The sequence below is a fragment of the Columba livia genome, chromosome 21 (genome assembly GCF_036013475.1).
Source record: "Columba livia isolate bColLiv1 breed racing homer chromosome 21, bColLiv1.pat.W.v2, whole genome shotgun sequence".
NCBI lineage: Eukaryota > Metazoa > Chordata > Aves > Columbiformes > Columbidae > Columba > Columba livia.
The window spans coordinates 4,411,300-4,428,124 of NC_088622.1; the positions used below are offsets into that span (position 1 = coordinate 4,411,300).

The 16,825-nt window shown below is 43.9% G+C and overlaps 1 protein-coding gene across 5 annotated transcripts in view; it reads right to left on the bottom strand.

Moving 5' to 3' along the window:
- Nucleotides 1-12,373: 12,373 nt before the first annotated feature.
- DHRS3 (dehydrogenase/reductase 3) overlaps nucleotides 12,374-16,825 on the bottom strand; it is a 49,556-nt gene continuing 45,104 nt past the window's right edge. For all 5 annotated transcript variants that reach the window (XM_065037612.1, XM_065037613.1, XM_065037611.1 and 2 more), the window contains 4 exons: nucleotides 16,485-16,604; nucleotides 15,503-15,741; nucleotides 14,380-14,505; nucleotides 12,374-13,485 (listed from right to left, as the gene is read on the bottom strand). In XM_065037612.1, coding sequence (XP_064893684.1) covers nucleotides 13,401-13,485; nucleotides 14,380-14,505; nucleotides 15,503-15,741; nucleotides 16,485-16,604 — 570 coding nt within the window. In that variant the 3' untranslated portion in view covers nucleotides 12,374-13,400. The remainder of the gene's footprint in view (nucleotides 13,486-14,379; nucleotides 14,506-15,502; nucleotides 15,742-16,484; nucleotides 16,605-16,825) is intronic.

Genomic DNA, 16,825 nt, shown 5'->3' on the forward strand with positions numbered 1-16,825 from the left:
AACTCGAGTGTCAATTTCAAACCAGTCGTTTTCGGCCTAAGAACAAGGTTGAAATGCTTTACCAGGTATTACACTTCAATGAACCTGCCACACCACAAATCAGAAAAATGGTCTAGGAAAGCATGTCAAATACTTCAGCCTCACCACTACGTACTGATTGTGGTGGAACAATTCCTTTAAAAACAGTAACTCTTAATTTGCTTGGAGCTTTCTTGGGAGAGGAGAAACCGAGAAGAAGCAGTAGGGATTTAGGAAAGGGTCAAGAGAACAAATTCAGCTCTTGGTTCCATACCACACCTCTGGAGCAAAGCCCATTACATCGGTGTCATGGGAGTAAGAGCCCAAGTATGCCGTATCTGCCCATCAATATATGTTACTAACTAAGAAAAAAAATAAGCTTAATGGTTAGCATAACGCTATGTTTTTACAACATCTGTCAGCAATTATTTGTATTTACTTGCACTGCAAAGGCAGAAGAAAAGTCAGAGAAATATAAACACCAGAATTCCCACCAGTCTTGTGTTTTCCCACAAAGAATCTCTAATCATCCCTGTTTAGACACTGTCATTTGTTGCTTGCCCTCTGCAGCATGGAATTTCTTCCTGATCCTCAATGATCAGAAATGACTGGTCCTCGTTCTACACTGAAACAAATAATAACTAACCCCTCTGCAATTAGTGGTGTTAATGTCAGTTCTCTAAAGACAGCAATTAGAACTCTAATATTTCTTGGACTCAAAACAGCAATCAAACTCCTTTCAGTTCCTGGTCTCCCCTTGGCCACGCTTTACAGCAAAAAAAAGAGGCAGGGAGAGCAAGGGTTGTGCACTATTTGAGTTGTACTCCACCTGTGCAATGCAGGGTGAGGAACAGGTTAGCTGGGTGAAAAGTTCACTGCAAGCTGAGCTGTCTGTTTCTCTTGCTTAATTTATCCGATATTTGGCTAACCTTGCTCTGAACCCAGCCCCCAAGACCCCCTTCCTCTCATCCCTCCCCAGCGGGTTCATGTCAGCCAAAGACACCGCCCCTTATTCCCTTCTCCCTGACCCTGCTGAATGGAGCGGGGGCTGGGACAGAGGGCCAAGCACCGAGTGAGAGCCCTTGCACTCCAGAGATAATTATTATTTATGCTCTGAACTTCAACAGGCCTCATCCCCAGGAGCAAACAGAAAAGTTCCACAGTCAGCAACATTGCCTGATGTCGTGTTCAATCTTACCAGTTTTCCCGAGGCGGGATGGCACCCACACTGCACCCACGTGGCTCCTCTGCACCCGGTCGCTCTTCCACGGACACAGCGCTTCCTAAGGAGGCTCATCATGGATCCCTGATCCACTCTGGCAGCCCTTGCAACAGGACTGTCACACAGTTCCCACTACTTTCATGATCTCTAAGATACCAGTTAGCCCAGTATGTCCATTACCTCACTTCTGCAGCTCTAGATCCTCAAAAAGACCAAAACAGACATACTTAAAATATTGCAAAGACCAGAGCAGTAACTGCAGTAACACTGAGCATGACCAGGAAGACCCTAGATGTTTTTTCTCCCCTCAAATCCCAGGAAGTCAGTGGCAGAATGGCTGGGGTAGTGAGACGTGCTCCTGCTGCTCTCTGGAGATAAGGTCTCCCTGATCCATGGACCTTTACACATCTGTAAGCTACTCATCTGCAGAATACAGAAAAGGTTCTGCTCAGAAACCACTGAGCAGTTTCCATTTCAGCGATAGTCTACAACTTTCCCACACATCCTTCCCCGAACCCAAAAGAAGTGTGTCAAGAACACTGTGAAGTTACCCTGCTGTGTAGGCAGTAGCAGGGCACCGGTTTCACCTCCCAGAAAACATAATTCAACGCCACCTCCTGACTCAACACGTCAGAGCTCCACATCAGGTGATGCAAACCACTGGAAAAACTGCCCGAGAATGCACATTTCTGGCAGGCTTGCACTGTTTTCCTGCTGTGCTCAAGACTGCTCCCGGCACTCTCTGGGGCAGCACAACGCGCATTTGATGGCCTTCCCAATGACTGGATACACCATCGGAAAACAGTGCACAAACCAAACCTGTCGTGCTTCCACTGCTCCCACTTGGACTCCCAAGAATCAACAGGCTTTATAGCCGCCCGCTGGCACTTTTGCCTCCGTGAGGTGGTGAGTTAGGATGTGAATAGACTCTACTAATTGAGAATAATAAATGTTTCCTGTAATTTCATTATACTCTTTGACCTGACAAAGGACCTTACAGCTGTTCTACGGCTTTGATACACCTAAGCTGCTTTAGCTCCAGTAGAAACTCTCATAAACAGCTTATTATTATTAATAATCTGCATCATCATAGTGCCCCAAAATTCCATTACGGTATCAGCGTAGACACGGAGAACAAAGTTGCTGTTCCACTGATTGGGGGGGTGAGGGGACACAGGGGCAGACACACAGCCTGACAGCTTTACAGTAAGTGGAAATTCCTTGTGGTCTAAGAATAATATTAAACTGGCTTCTCAGGATCACCAGATGACCTCGCCTTGACACATGGCTTAAACTGTCTGGAAGCAGTGCAGAGTAGTTCTGATGCGGTCACTAATTTAGTAACACCATCCATTTCAAACTTCACCGCTCCCACAGCAAAGTCGCAAAAGACCAGTTTGCAACAAAGAGTCCTTGTTATTAAAGGAATCCCAGGCCCTTATCGAAGAACATGATCCAGCATCCCCCACCTAACCTCTGCATATTTTCAAGGCATGAAAATTGCTAAGAGCCAAGCAAGGCTGTCAGGAAGATATCAAACCTCAAACTGCTACATGAGAAAACAGAGGATACACACCAAACCCTCAGCCCGCATTGTGTAACTCTCCCAGTATCTGTATTTCCCAACAGTAGGACCAACACAGACACTCGCTAACCATTGCATCAAGATAATTAAACTATTAAAATAACAGACAACAGTGATTTCCATACAAGGAGTTCTTTGTGTAAACTTCAACAGCCTTTGTTAGAGATTTTAACACCTCCTCAGAAGTGCTGAAACCATCACGGACAGGTAAAACGGCACAGGATCGATACAGCAGATGTCAAAGGCGAGGCATAAAATAAATCGCAGAGTTCTAGTGCTACATATCCCAGTTCTTTGCTCCTTCCATCCACCACACAGAAAAGCAAAAATACTTCAAAATCACCACGGGACAACTAAAGGCAAACTGAACCGAAATGCAGCTCGAATCGTTTACAACTTGCGGTTTAAGAATCACCTCATTAAAACGAAAAAAACAAAACTTTCAATCATTATGGCCTATCTCAAAAAAATCCAGTGTTAACAACAGAGACGAGCTTGTGAAAACCCAGCCATTCGGAACAGCTTCCACTTCAGAAATTACAACATACAGGAGGGCCATTCACAGGTCAAGTTTAAAGGAAACCAGTGTCCTCTTTTCAACGTACCAATTTAAAGGCTTTTGTTGTTTGTGGGGAAAACAAACAAACAAACAAAACACCTCCCCAGACACCCACATTCTGAAAACACAGGAGGGCAGCGATCGGAAATTCGGCATTTCGGTCTCTCTGGCAGGTTCTTTTGTTCCATAAATGGGAGGAAATCTCTCTCCCTTCACAAACACAAACGCTCCACTTGCAGCCACTCAGGGCTCAATCCACTTCAATCCACTTGGTGCTTCTGCCACCAACGCCTAATCCGGATTAACTCCGACAGCAGACCCGCACACCTAAGGGCAGGCTGACTGCCGAAACGGAATTAAATCAAAGACAACGGCACGAAAACCGCCCCATCTTCCACCAGAAAACCCTGCACAGGAGGCGCCGGGCCCGGCCCGCTCCCGCGGGCACATGGCGCCTCGGGCCGGTCGCACTATCGCGGCGAATCCCGGTACGACGCTCCCCTCACCAGCCGATAACGAGCACCCAGCGCTCACCCCGCTCCTTCCCCGCCAGCCACGGCCGCTCCCCGCGCTCCAGCCCGTTCTCCCCGCCCGCCCTCCGCGGGGTCTCCGCTCTCCCCACATCCCCCCGCAGCACTCGGACCTACCGCTGCCCCACAACACGGCCCCAGGGGGACCCGAGGGGTTGGAGTGGGTTGGGTTTGGGGTGTTTTTCCCCGCTAAAAGGCCGCGTTTCTCCCGTTTCTCCTCACCTCAGCCGCCGCCTCGCGTCCCCTCACGGCCGCTCTGGAACGTTCTGCGGCGCGCGAGCAGGTGCGGCTCGAGCCGCAGTGCGCCCCCTGCTGGCTGCAACGGCCGCCAACAGCCGCCCGGCGCCCTGAGGAGCCGCCCGGGCCCAGCGCCTGTAGAATCCATATATAGAATCCACGTACAGAATCTATGTACAGAATCCATACCCTGGGCACGCTCAGAGCCGAGGGGACGGTGACCTCGGGATGGAGGGCCGGGCAGCTCGGCGGGAGCGGGAGTTCATCCCCCTCGGAGGCAGCGTCCAACACCAACCGTCCCGCAGGCGGGTTTGCTACCTACTGAGCAACCAAAATATTAAAAATCGCTCACATGTGGAATCTATTAGGACATCTAGGAGGAATTCACGTTCATTGTTTCGCTTGAAATATAAAGGTTATAAAACTTAACGGCCACATGACAAGGAAACTATATGAAACACTCGGAGATTTACAGAGCAACCGTTACGTTCTTTAGGCATGTGGGCTGAAAATGGCTTTACAATAGGCAGCGCAACCTGTGGTTTGAGCACTGAGGTTTGCTGGCAGTTTTAGCTTTTTCTTCTTGACCTTGCAGACTGGTATTCAGTTACCACAGCAGCTCCGAAGTAAAACAGAAACACAGCTTGTATCTTCTTTCAAGTATTTATTTCTTTTGTCCTGTTAACATCAAATCATGAAAGGAATTGCGACGATTTTGGGGGGGGCGGAGGGTAAAAGAATGAAAGCAGGAGAAAGGATAAAGAATACCAACATAATGGGTTATTTTTCACAGCGTGTGCAGCAAAAACGAACAGTAAACACATACCACAGAAAAATGCAAACAAATGCTACGTTTGCTAACAGTTCCAAGGAAAAAACACATAGTCAGCGTCCCTAAGCAAACGTGACTAAATCCTTAGAGCCTTTGCATTTCTAGGCCGATTTTGCACAGCAGATACTTTCCTCCTTCCCCCAAAACACACCTGGACGAGCCAGCGGGGGAGGAGGGGGCAGGTTTTCAAGCCTTGTTTTGAGGCACAGAAATGTCGCGGTTACGGCGTTAAGAGGAAGCTGCAATCTAACGGGTCAAGTACGAGCATGAAAACTCAGTTCCAAATTCACCACTAGGGTTTGTCTATAGAGAGTGACATGATTAAGAAAGCAACGGTTCATGGGCAAATCCTGTGTTTTGCTGTGCTTGTCAAACCTGGAGCTCAGCAGTGGCAGCACCACCTCTGGGCTGTGGTCTGGGCTGTCACACGAAGGCTTCAGGGTGACCCTAAGGGTCACACCATCACTGCAGTCATATATTGTCTCATTCTGTGACACCGGGCCACACTGCGCAACTTTCTGTTTCGCCCTTGCCCTATGTAAACAACAGAATCTGAAAGGCTTTGGTCCAGCAAGGTTTGCAGAGGTGTTCATCCAAATATGCTGCCGTTTTGACACAGGAGTTTCAAATCTCCACTCAGCATTTGGAGTGAAGAGGGAGAACATGAGCATCAGCTGAACTGAACTCTGCCCAGCAGCAAGCGCCACCTTCCAGCTGCCGCACCTGCATTCCCAGGGCATTCATTCTGCTCTTTTGCTGCACTCGCTCACTGCCCACATTTAAGTGGCAGTACAACTCGATTCATTTTCTCAAATGAACTAGGGGTGAATATGCAGCAAAACAAATTCAAAAAAATCATAATGCCATTCCCCTGATGTCAAGAGGTCACTTTTATATTAATTAACTATATCCTGGATCAGTACAGTGTGATTTTTTTTTCCCCCTGACAATCTAAGGCTATTAGAGAGGTGAATCCAGTGAAACAAACAAAACCAAACTGTGAATATTTGCTGCTATAAGTAAAAGCAAATGCACTTTGACAGCATTCCAAGGTAGGTTTTTTTTCCTGTGAAAGCGTCTATAAGCACGTTTTTGATCACGAGATTGGACTGTGTCAGGAGAACGCATTGAAGTATGCGTTTGCATTAATACTGTTGCCAGAAGCCATCTCACAGTGATCGTCAGACATCCTGGAGCCCCTGGAAAGCTTTCTGTGGGATTGGAAGGCATCCAGCCAGGGGAAAGCAAAGCCACCATGTCATTCGGATGGCCAGTTCCGCAGGAAAACTATACATTAATGAATGGCAAACACTCAAAGCGGTACTTATGGTGAACAGCTTGCAAGCGAATCATTGGCCGAGAGCCGTTAAGTATATAAAGTATTTGATAAACGCAATTTTGAAGTAAGCCTACTTAAAAATAATCTGCTGAAAGAAAACAGACTAATTTTACAGCAAGAATCGCTGATGTCCAACAGTACTGCTAGCTGTAAAGATCACCAGAATATGAGTGTTCCATTCAGCCTTAAAGCCCGTCTAACATTGTATGTACTTCATACTGTGAAAAGACAGTTTTAGGTATCATTAGAACAATCTGGTTTAATATTTCTCAAAGGTAAATTATCAGAAGCTCTGCACCACATTTCCATTATTCAGACATGGAAAGAGTTTATGTGCTTTACTGGCTGTTTGTCTTCTACTTCAGTACTGATCCACAAACACCACTAGACCTGCAGTTCAATTCTTCGTCCCAGAAAGTGGGAATGTAACACTTAAACCTGCCATTTGCACTCTGAACTTTTCATGCATTTTCTGCTCATTTCAGCAAACCTTATTTTCTTCTATTGCTTGACTTCTAGCTTATGATTCCTCCTTTAACCATAAGGTGATGTTCTGCTCAATCACTACCTAACAGTCCTTCCCAGCTCCAATTCAAATCCTGTGCGTGTTAAAAAGAACATGCAGTTCTCAACTCCTGAGGCAGAAGGAATGCCAGCTCCTCTTGGTACATTTAATGCTTTAAAGGAAGCTAATCTCAAAGATATTTAGGGCAGTTTGCCGTGTTAATGTGTGAGAAGGTGCGGACGCAGGCACGCACAGGTGAGACTGCCCCAAGGGAAGGCGCCAAGATGAATAATCTGCATTCTGCAGATTGCACAGCATTCTGGCTCAGAAACTTCCCAAACACAGGCCTCCCCAAGAGGAACAATTGGAAGAGACAGGCAAAACGATGAAAAATGAAGGGATCAGCAAAAACCAGACCTAATATAAGCCCAAGTAAAATAAACTCAGCGTGGCTCCTGTGGCTCATTCACAAGAAGGTTTCCTCTGAGAGTTCATTTGCAAGAACTCGGTTCACTGAAGAAGAAAGACAGAATAAAACTTACTCCGTTGGGTGCGATTAGGAGCCATTGGCAAAGCTGATTGAGAATATGAAGAGGTTTTTAAAGGGAATTACTGAAGATTGCAATGGCTACCTAGCAGATCACATCACGACAAATGTGACATCTCCAGCCAGAAAGCGTCAGTGCTCCGAAATACTGGGCAGAAGAATTGGAAAGAATTAAGATCATTTTCTTAATTGATGTAGGAAATGAGAGCTGTCAGGAGTATTTGTCTGAATTAAGAAACAAATAACAGTTTTTACATAAGAAAACTTACAATTCTGTAATGTGTTTAAATGTGTACTGGGAAACCTATTTTAAAACTGGAGTGAAGATGCATTGAGGCTCTCTGTTTAAAACAACCAAAATGAGGTCAGAAGGCTCAGTGCTATCAGCCTGTAATGATGGAAGCAGAACGTTCTATTGAATGATTAAACGTAGCTGTTGGTACATGACTTCTCTGGTTTTCAACATATGTAGCAACTTACACTGCAGGACATCGACACTTGTTTTCTTCCGAAATTACTTTTCTGTGTCAGCATCAGATCCCTCCTGAAGAAGTTTGAGGCTCATTTGACTAACATGCTTGTTAAACATCAGTTATACCAACAGGTCAACAGAGAAGCCAAATGCATTTGGAGGTTCAAAAGTATTATAGTAATTGATGTGGGTGAAAATCCATTTTGCAATAGCAGACAGCTGAGAAACATGTCAGATCGCTAATACTGCATCATCTATAATATTGAAAGTCACAGACAATTCAGTGTTGTGCTGGCTATCTCATTCTTTAAGCTATCTTTTTTTTCCGAAAGTTTCTTGTGGGAACATAATTTGAAATCAATTTGTTCAGTGATTATATTTACCTCGGCTTTCTACGCAGTCTTCCTCTGCACAATACAGAGACAACTCTTTCAGATTAATAAGATTCAATTTAAAAAAAAAAATAACAGGAAAGTGAACCACATCTACCTGGTAGCACGAGGTCAGCAAGACTACTGACACAAGCCAGAGAACCATGTGGCCTTGTAACACCCAGGCAGCTGGGCAGGAATAAGTGAGCAGTGAGTCAAACTGACCCTTCTTTGTTTGGACATGCATGGGTTGCTTTCCCTTCCTCAAGAAAACAAGAGACAGCAAACAGTAACTGGTGTAGGTGTATTGGGGTGTTTAGAGCCAGCAAGCTACAAAGTTAATGGACTGCCTTTTAGGGCATGGTGACCCATAGGAGTGAGCGTAAGTAACAACATGCTTCTTTTATAGACTTTGGATTTGGATGGAAATCACATGCTTCTACTTTCATGTAACCTCAGGAATATAAAATGGTGCCTTGCCTCTGTTTATGGTCCCCACACTCCCCCTCAGACTGCATCTATCCTCTATTTTGTTTCCTCTTGTACTTACTCTTTGGTCACTCTCAAGCTCAAATTCTAGTGCTTTCTCCCTTGTTTAAGGAGGAACTGTTATTTCCTATGTTTATGCAGAAAAACCAGCATATACACTTGCCTTGATTCTTTTTCTCTGTGTTAATGTCTCACGATGCCCACAGCCAAGGTGAGCACAAGGAAATGACAAAGGTGTGAAAACAGAAATTGTCTCCTCAGAGGTCTACACGCTTTTCAGTTGTATCCAGTCCACACAGGATGGATCAGTACTACGTTTCTGCTAAAGCACCAGCTTGAGGGATTTGTTACAGAAACACAAGAGGGTGTTATGTTTCAGGAAAAGATGACAGGTGCAGGGGAACTCTCTACCTTTGATGGTACTGCCAACATTCAAGTTGTGTCCTGCATCTTCCACCTGTGGTACCTCAGCCCCACCAAAGCAGAGTCTGCTCTTCCCTCACACGTTACCCTGCTGATCTGACTCTGCTCCAGAATACAGAAAGGTCATTTCTGTTGAAGCTGTCAGCTCCATGAAAGGATCGAGGAAACGTACTGAGGTGATCTCAGCAGAATAGAGAGGCAGTTTATCAGCCACAAAAAAAGTGACTGAACACCAGATAAAACAGAATGAATGGCAGGGAGAGGGTAAAGTCCTGGTTTTCTCCATGTCCATCTCTAAGTTAGTCGCTGGAATCTGTGAGAGATGCCCGCCACTATCCACATTGCAAAATCTCCTTCAGAAAAGCATCCTAAGGAAGATGATTTTGTTCACTAGAGAATGTAACTGCTGCTTGTGAGTGAGGTCTCAGCAGGCTGAGCAGACACCAGGTTGAAAGATCTTAGCAGCAGGGAGGTAAGAGCTACAAAGACAGTGCAGAATATTCTGATTCTCAGGGCTGTTGGTCGTTTGGTGAAAAATTCAAAAGATTACATTTGACATAATCTTGCTTTAGCCCCAAATTTATGACCAAGTGCTGTCAAAAAGGTGGCTGTCACCAAGATTAAGTTTATTAAAGCCACATGAAGAAATAAATACAAAAGAGATGATCCAAGGTCACCCTGTATTCTTTTCTCAACAGTTGCATTTCAGCTAGAGGAAAACACAAGGCCAAAATAGTGTCTGCTACAAACAGATACGTTCTCTTTGAAATAAATGCACCTACTTATGCTCTGCTTGCATTAAATCTGTTACTGGATTCTTATGAGATTTGGCAAGTGTGATGCTATCTGTTAATATCTGAAGGTGGGAGCGTCCAGGGAGTTGTCTGAGAGGCTTGCAAGACTAGATCTGATCATATCCACCCACACTAATTAACACATTACATAAAAGCACAACAAGTTTCTCCTTGCAAGCATCAGAATCACTTGCCCGGGCACTTTCTGTGAAGAACTATAGGGATGGACTCTGTCACTTTTTAACCTCAACAGAACAAGGGATGAGTAGGTAGGGTATAGTTCCCAGTGTCAGGGCTCACTCCTTCTCCTGTGTAAAAACTATAATAAGGGGTCTTCTACTTCTTCATAGATTGGAGCAAATAAAACTGGAGGAGCTCAGCTAATTTCATATGAAACTCCTGTGACCTGCTCCTACAGCTTCACCTAGATTCCTCCAGCAGGATAATAAATATATACGCTGCTTTAGATTTACTCCAGACTCTTTGTATGACATCTGGCTTCAAGATGGTGGCACTGGAAAGTGCAGTAATGACATAGGAAAACAGAAGGAAAACAAAATAATTGTGCAGTGGAAAGCAGGAGGCAGTGGAGAGAGCAGGGAAAACCAAACTTAAAATAAGTCAAAGGGCGGAAATTCCTTTGAGAAGGCCTTAGGCTTCAACAAAGCTTGTCCATATTTGCAGCACTTCAAGATTACCCAATACTAACCTTATGTGAAAAGGGACAGTAGACCTCAGCGGGCATTCCAGAGGAGCCTTTCTGTAAAAAAAATAAAGTCTGCAAATGTATCCATCCAAATGTGCAAGTAACTGGATGGAGAGAGCATTCTGTCTTGTAACACTCAGGAGAGAAGAAACCTCTTACCCAGCTCTTCCTTGCTATCTGGAAAAGCAAAGTCAATGTTTTCCTCATTCTGTTTGCTGCATACCTCTCCCCCGCTGTGACTGCTATTTGACCTGCTGGCCGCTCAGAGACCCTGAGGGAAAGAGAGAGGCAAGTCTGTGTGTGTAGGAGAGTGAGATGACAGTCTCAGCTCTGTTCTGACTTGTTTATGTTCATTAGAAAGAAATCAACAGCACTTAGTATGTAAAACAACCTCTGAAGACAGGAACAGCTTTCATACAGTGCAGGAAAAGAGTAGATTCACCTAAGAGACAGGATTTGGGGATGAATGTGGAGTTAATTTCAATGCGTGCACCAGTTTTTACCTCACTTTTCCATTAGGATGTCATTAATCAACACAATCTCAGCATAAAGGTTTAATTTAAGGGGACACTGTGGGGTGCCCTCTTTCACCAATTCTGTTTGCTCTTGCATCTACAAGCCTGACTGTGAGTAATGAGAAACTAAAAAGGCCAAGAGTGCATAAAGGGAGGTACGTATAACCATCCCGTGCCCTCCCAAGCATCTCTTGATAAATATGGTACCTTCAGTATTCCTGGCAGATCCTGGAAGGGTTCTCCCTTCATTGCACTTGTGTTTTCAATGAACTGGCTTTCTTCTCAAAAAACACACAAAAAATAAAGCTGAAAGTATCTATTAGGGCGGGCACCAAAATCACAGAGATCAAAGTTTCTTTTTGTCCTCTCCAGAAAGCCTCAGAAATCTAGGAATTCAAAACAAAACTCCATGGTAAGAAACCTTTCCAAAGCTGATATGCTCTGCACTGACGCAGATCCGAGAGCTCCTCAGCACACCCATGCAGGCACAAACACTCGCATCACTGCAGCCGAGCCGTTGGTCTCCATTCTACACGGCAGAACCAAAGGAATATCTCAAATACAGCTCACAGCTTTTCTGCTGTAACTCACATCTCTCTCAGGAGGTGATGCATCTCATCAGGAAGTGATGCATTTCGGCATACGGGTTTTTTCCCTTCTGAAGTTTTGTATAGAACCTCTTGTTTTATGAACAAATACTGCTTTTCCTTTCTTTAGCATGTACCCTTTGCATTTGCTGAGCTTTTGACAAACATTTAGGTAGTCAGACTTACAGCTTTTGAGGTAGGGAAACACTAGAAATATCTGCTTTGCAGGTCAGGTGTACCTTGAAACTGCAGCTTGCCCCAGGTCACACAGGACATCTATTGAAAAGCCTGAAATTCAAGTCAGAAGCCCTAAATTCACTCCTTTCACCACGTGCTGTTCCTTGAGGCGCTTCATTTGAGTGTTCTCCTGTCAAGCTTGCTACTTGCCTGTATTGCAATTATATTAATTCCTCTTTTAGTAGCGTTCCAATGTGCTTCAACTACATTACTATGCCTAGTCCTGCACACTGCATCTGGCATAGGAATGCAGTGTTGCTTTTACTAGGCTGTCAAAGAGAACATATCATTACAAAAATAAATAATGTCTAGCTGCTTCTGGCATTTCAGTCTGAGCAGTATTTGTCACTTTTGGCTGCTCAATGCCTGATTCAATGCCCCCAAAAAACAACGGGTATATTCCCATTTGAATTCAACGTGCATTTAATCAGGTCTTTGCTAACTGTGCTTCCAAACTTCACATTTCATGAGCACCACAGTACTGTCTCTTCTATTTTTAGAGCATTATTCCACTTACTTCACTGTGCAGATTGATACAATGGATTTTCCTCTGCATGGATTATGTCAGTGAATATGTGTTTGTACAAGCAGCCTCTAGTTTTAGTTCTAGATTTAGTTCAACTCCAATGCGATGCTGCCTACATGCATGGCAATCTGGGATTAATGCTAAAAATATAGATATATTTTATCATAAATGAACAAAAATATTCAGAAAGACAATTAGATTTCATATATGAGTTCAGTGACAGAATCTTCCACTATTCAGACTGTCTGCTCCTCTGCCTGAGCACTCCTCTCCAGCCTCCCCAGTAAGACAGCTTTCTTGGGCCCAGCACAGTCCTTCCAGACAGAAGTCCCGGGTGGCCTTTAACAAAGAAAACATCGCTCCACAGTTCACTCCTTCCCTGGTGTGAGTGGGGCATAGCTTCATCAAGAGACCTCAAGTGAAGGAAGGGAAGGAATCTTCCATTAGCTGTCCATAACTTTCAGTTCTTCCAAGTATTTTGGAAGTTCCCCATTCAAAAAGCTGAAATGAAACCAGTAGCAGTTAGTAATCGCAGTTCCTCTGAAGAGAAGGGATGAAGTGTGGGGTGTGATGTGCTGCCTCTCAGCCGAGACAGCCTACAGACAATTTAGAAACAAAAATTACATCTTAAAACCATAAGTAGATTTAACAATTGAACTCTAAAGAATTAAACATCATATAAACATTTCACACTTTTTTGTTTTTCTTTCCAGAGGTCCATAGTCTACTCATTCAGTCCTGTGCAAAGGTCACGTTACTATGGATATGACCTGCAAGAAATGTGTTGCCTCAGAGCAGTGCAAGTCACATGAACAGGCGACGAGCCAAGACTGCTGATTCACAGCCCTGTCAGGATTTTCATGCTTGTGTTGGCTTCCCTGAAGAACAGTCCTTGCACCATCAAGTCTATGTTCGCCCTTTGAAAGTGTTCATGCAGGTGTAGCTCCCAGAAAACTTGTGGATTTCTTCAAGTGCTGCCTGAGGGAGAATGCTGCAGGAGAAGCAGGAAGAAGATCAGCAGACCAGACAAACCTCTTTGTCTATTCTAATAAGAGGATGTCTAAATATCTGTTATGCACACACATAGGTAAGTACATATGTTCTCAAAAATCAGATAGTGAGAGCACACAGACAAAACATGTGTCAGCATCCTGCTATGGGTAGGCCTAAAGGGAGAAAGTTGTATCAAGTCACTCTTTCTCTACAGATACAGTTACCCAAAAAGGACTGTAAAAACTGTAACTTGGGAGATGCAATCATGTTTTATTCCTCTCAAATACTGTGCCAAATCTTGCACTCTGAAATAAACAAATTTAAAGCGAGTTCTCTGGTTAACTTGCCATCTATTTGTGCCAGGCACATGGCCTCATCATACAGTATACATACAGATCCAATTTCCTGACAGCTACTGTACTGTAATGTAAAATAAATGATTAATTACAATAAAGGAGAAGGAGAAGAGCCCTGTAGAATTCAGTCTGTAGAATTTCTGGGAACTTTTGAGAGTATCCCAAATTTTACATTTAGAGCATTTATCGTGAATTATTTTTTCTTGTTTGAAATGCAATATTGTAATTATTTTCCACAGAAATCTCACAGCCTTGTTTCAGCTCCTGACTGAAGCGGGTTTTCCAAAGGCTTTAGTGGAAACTCTCATGCAAACACTAATTTAAATGTCCTTTCTCTTTACTTGTTTAAGGATATGAAGTTGGGCCTTTCTTTCCTTAGGGACTTTAAAATTCCTGTCCTAATCATAGACGATTATTTTTAATAGTTTCATTGCTGTAACACAAGCAATGCTGTCTAAATACTGTTCTGCCTTGGTGGACAGACACAGAGGACCGCAAGCCAAGCTGCGCTAGTGCTGGGCAAAGGAAGTATTTACCTTTTGAGGATGACAAGAACATGCATTGTCCACGGAAGGAGCAGGAAGGCTTGATTCATCTGAACGGCTTCTACTGTCCTCCTAGCCACCGTCTCTGGCTTGAGAGGAGGAAAAAGATTAGGGAACCTGAATAAATAAAGTAAAAAATAAAATAATTATTTGTTAATCAAACTCCTTCTTTAAGATATCACCTTCCAAGCCCTGTTGCTCACTAAGCTGGTACTGGTTCCTGGCATTCGAACATGCCCCAAGCATGCTGGAGAGAGCAGGAAGTTCCAGATCCAGCCAGAAAGCTGGAGAGCAGAAAGCCCAGTTCCAGCCAGTACCCCTGGGTCAGCTAAATGGTTAAGAATGTTAGTGCCTTTAGGGTGAAGTGGCAGACTGCATTTGGAGCCTTAGTTCGGGGATTTTCTTAAATTGTATGCAAACCAATATGAAAATGCTGTCTGTTCAGTGTTGTTTTTCCTCTTCCTCTCTGTTGCTCTTTGCTTGATCCAAATTCTTGACAGGTGAAAGACAAATATTTTCCCTTGTTGCTTTAAATACCAAACATAAGGCTTTTCCCAGCTCAAGCAACAGTTTGACACTGCATGTTTTCTTGACTAATAGAGCATAAACTATAAGAATAGGTTATTTTGTCTGTTGTAAAGGATTAATTCGGTCAGCCATTAGCCTTTGAATTTAGCTTGTTCTCTTAGATCGAGGTAAAAAGGAGGTACTGATAACCTTACTTGGGTAAGTGGCTGTCATTCTTTTCAGTGGGAAAGACTGAAGTATTTCTACGAATAAAGAAGGAATCTGTGCTGTTAGTTCTCAAGTAATTTGTAGACTGTTCCTTTTGAATGACCTCAATTTTCAGATTGCCTTCCCTCCCTCTCTAGAGGCTGCACGTGGCCCAAATACGCTCGGGGAAAAAGAGCTTGCAGATTCTGTGCAGAAGCAAAGGTCTCTCAGCACAGGCAGGAACCAGTCTGATGGGTCCCAGGTGGCCTAGAGTGACCCTCTGTTCCCAGGCAGCCAAATGAGACATCAAATTCTCTTAACTAAATGAAGCATTAATTAGGAGTGTATTCTGATGATTCATTTAAAATGAGATGCTTTCTTCTAGTTCCCCTGGACTGACCTGATTCTCATGCCCTGAAACATCTCTGTGCTGGTGTGGAAGGGCAGGACTGTAGTGGCGTTCACCCCAGGACAGTCGAGCAGCCCCAGGGTCAGGCTCTCCATAAAGGCGAAGGACGAGGCTTTGGAGGTGCAGTAGTCAATGGCTCCAGGGATGGCTGACAAGGCCAGGACAGAGTTCAGGCAAACAATGTGTCCATTCTGCAACTCCAGCATCCTTGGCAGGAATGCTTTGGTGGTCTGAAGGACAACAGAGAGGAATATACAAAAGGTTTGCTCAGCAGAGATACAATAAAAACAGTAGTTACTGGAAAAAAAAAAAAAGGTGACATGGAGACAAGAAGCCAAACTGTGCTGTTCATTGTGCTGGGAAAGGAGCAGCAGATTACCTTGTTGCTTTGTCATTTTCCAAAAGATTCTGAACAGGCAAAGTTTGTGTAGAAACAAAACCAAATCTCTCCTAGCACATAAGGAAGCAGTACCCACAGATATAGGCCACGAACAGGATGCTTTGAGTGTTTAAGAACTGCTTGTAGAGGACAAAGTCCTCAACAAAGTGACGAAATCACAAGAAAATATTTTAAAAAATGTATTCCTATTATCTAATTTGGAATGGAATGAGTTTCACACTAGCTTCCTTCCCCAAGCAATGGAGTCTCACTCTCCTCTGATGTTCCATGTACAGAAAAATAGCCTCTGTGAGCTCTGGCTTTCTCAAAAGAAATCAGATGTTTTACTGGAAATCCCAGAATGGGGATACATTAGCATCAAATATTGTGTTACTACTGGAAAAATTAATTTTTGTAGGCTTCTTTCCTCTGGCCTTTGCCCCTCACATTGTTTGTTCTGTCTCCTTTTCACGTCGGACTGATTTCACCAAACATCATTTAGAAAAAGCTTTGTAGCAGCCAACAGTTTACTGGCAGTAATCTGTCACTCTCCTTCCCAGTTCTGAATACATGTGACAGAAGAGCTCATCTTACCCAGAACTGGCCCAGGGTGTTTATGTGCTGTGATTTGAGCAGGGCGTCATCATCGCTGTCCATCAGGCTCTTACCATGGACCACAGCAGCATTGTTCACCAGGATAGTGATGTCACCCACCTGCAAAAAGAACAAATGACCGGTTACAACTAATATCTGTCCTCAAGAATCAGCAGTCACCGTTATATCTGAATATCTATTATTGCCTAAATACATTTATATTTTCATAGTTTTTCACATTCTGGCCTATAGGCCTTGTAACCCTTCTGGATCACTTAAAACAGGTAGCTAGACTTTGTACAACACAATCTGGATGGTCATCCATCCATCCTCATCAAACT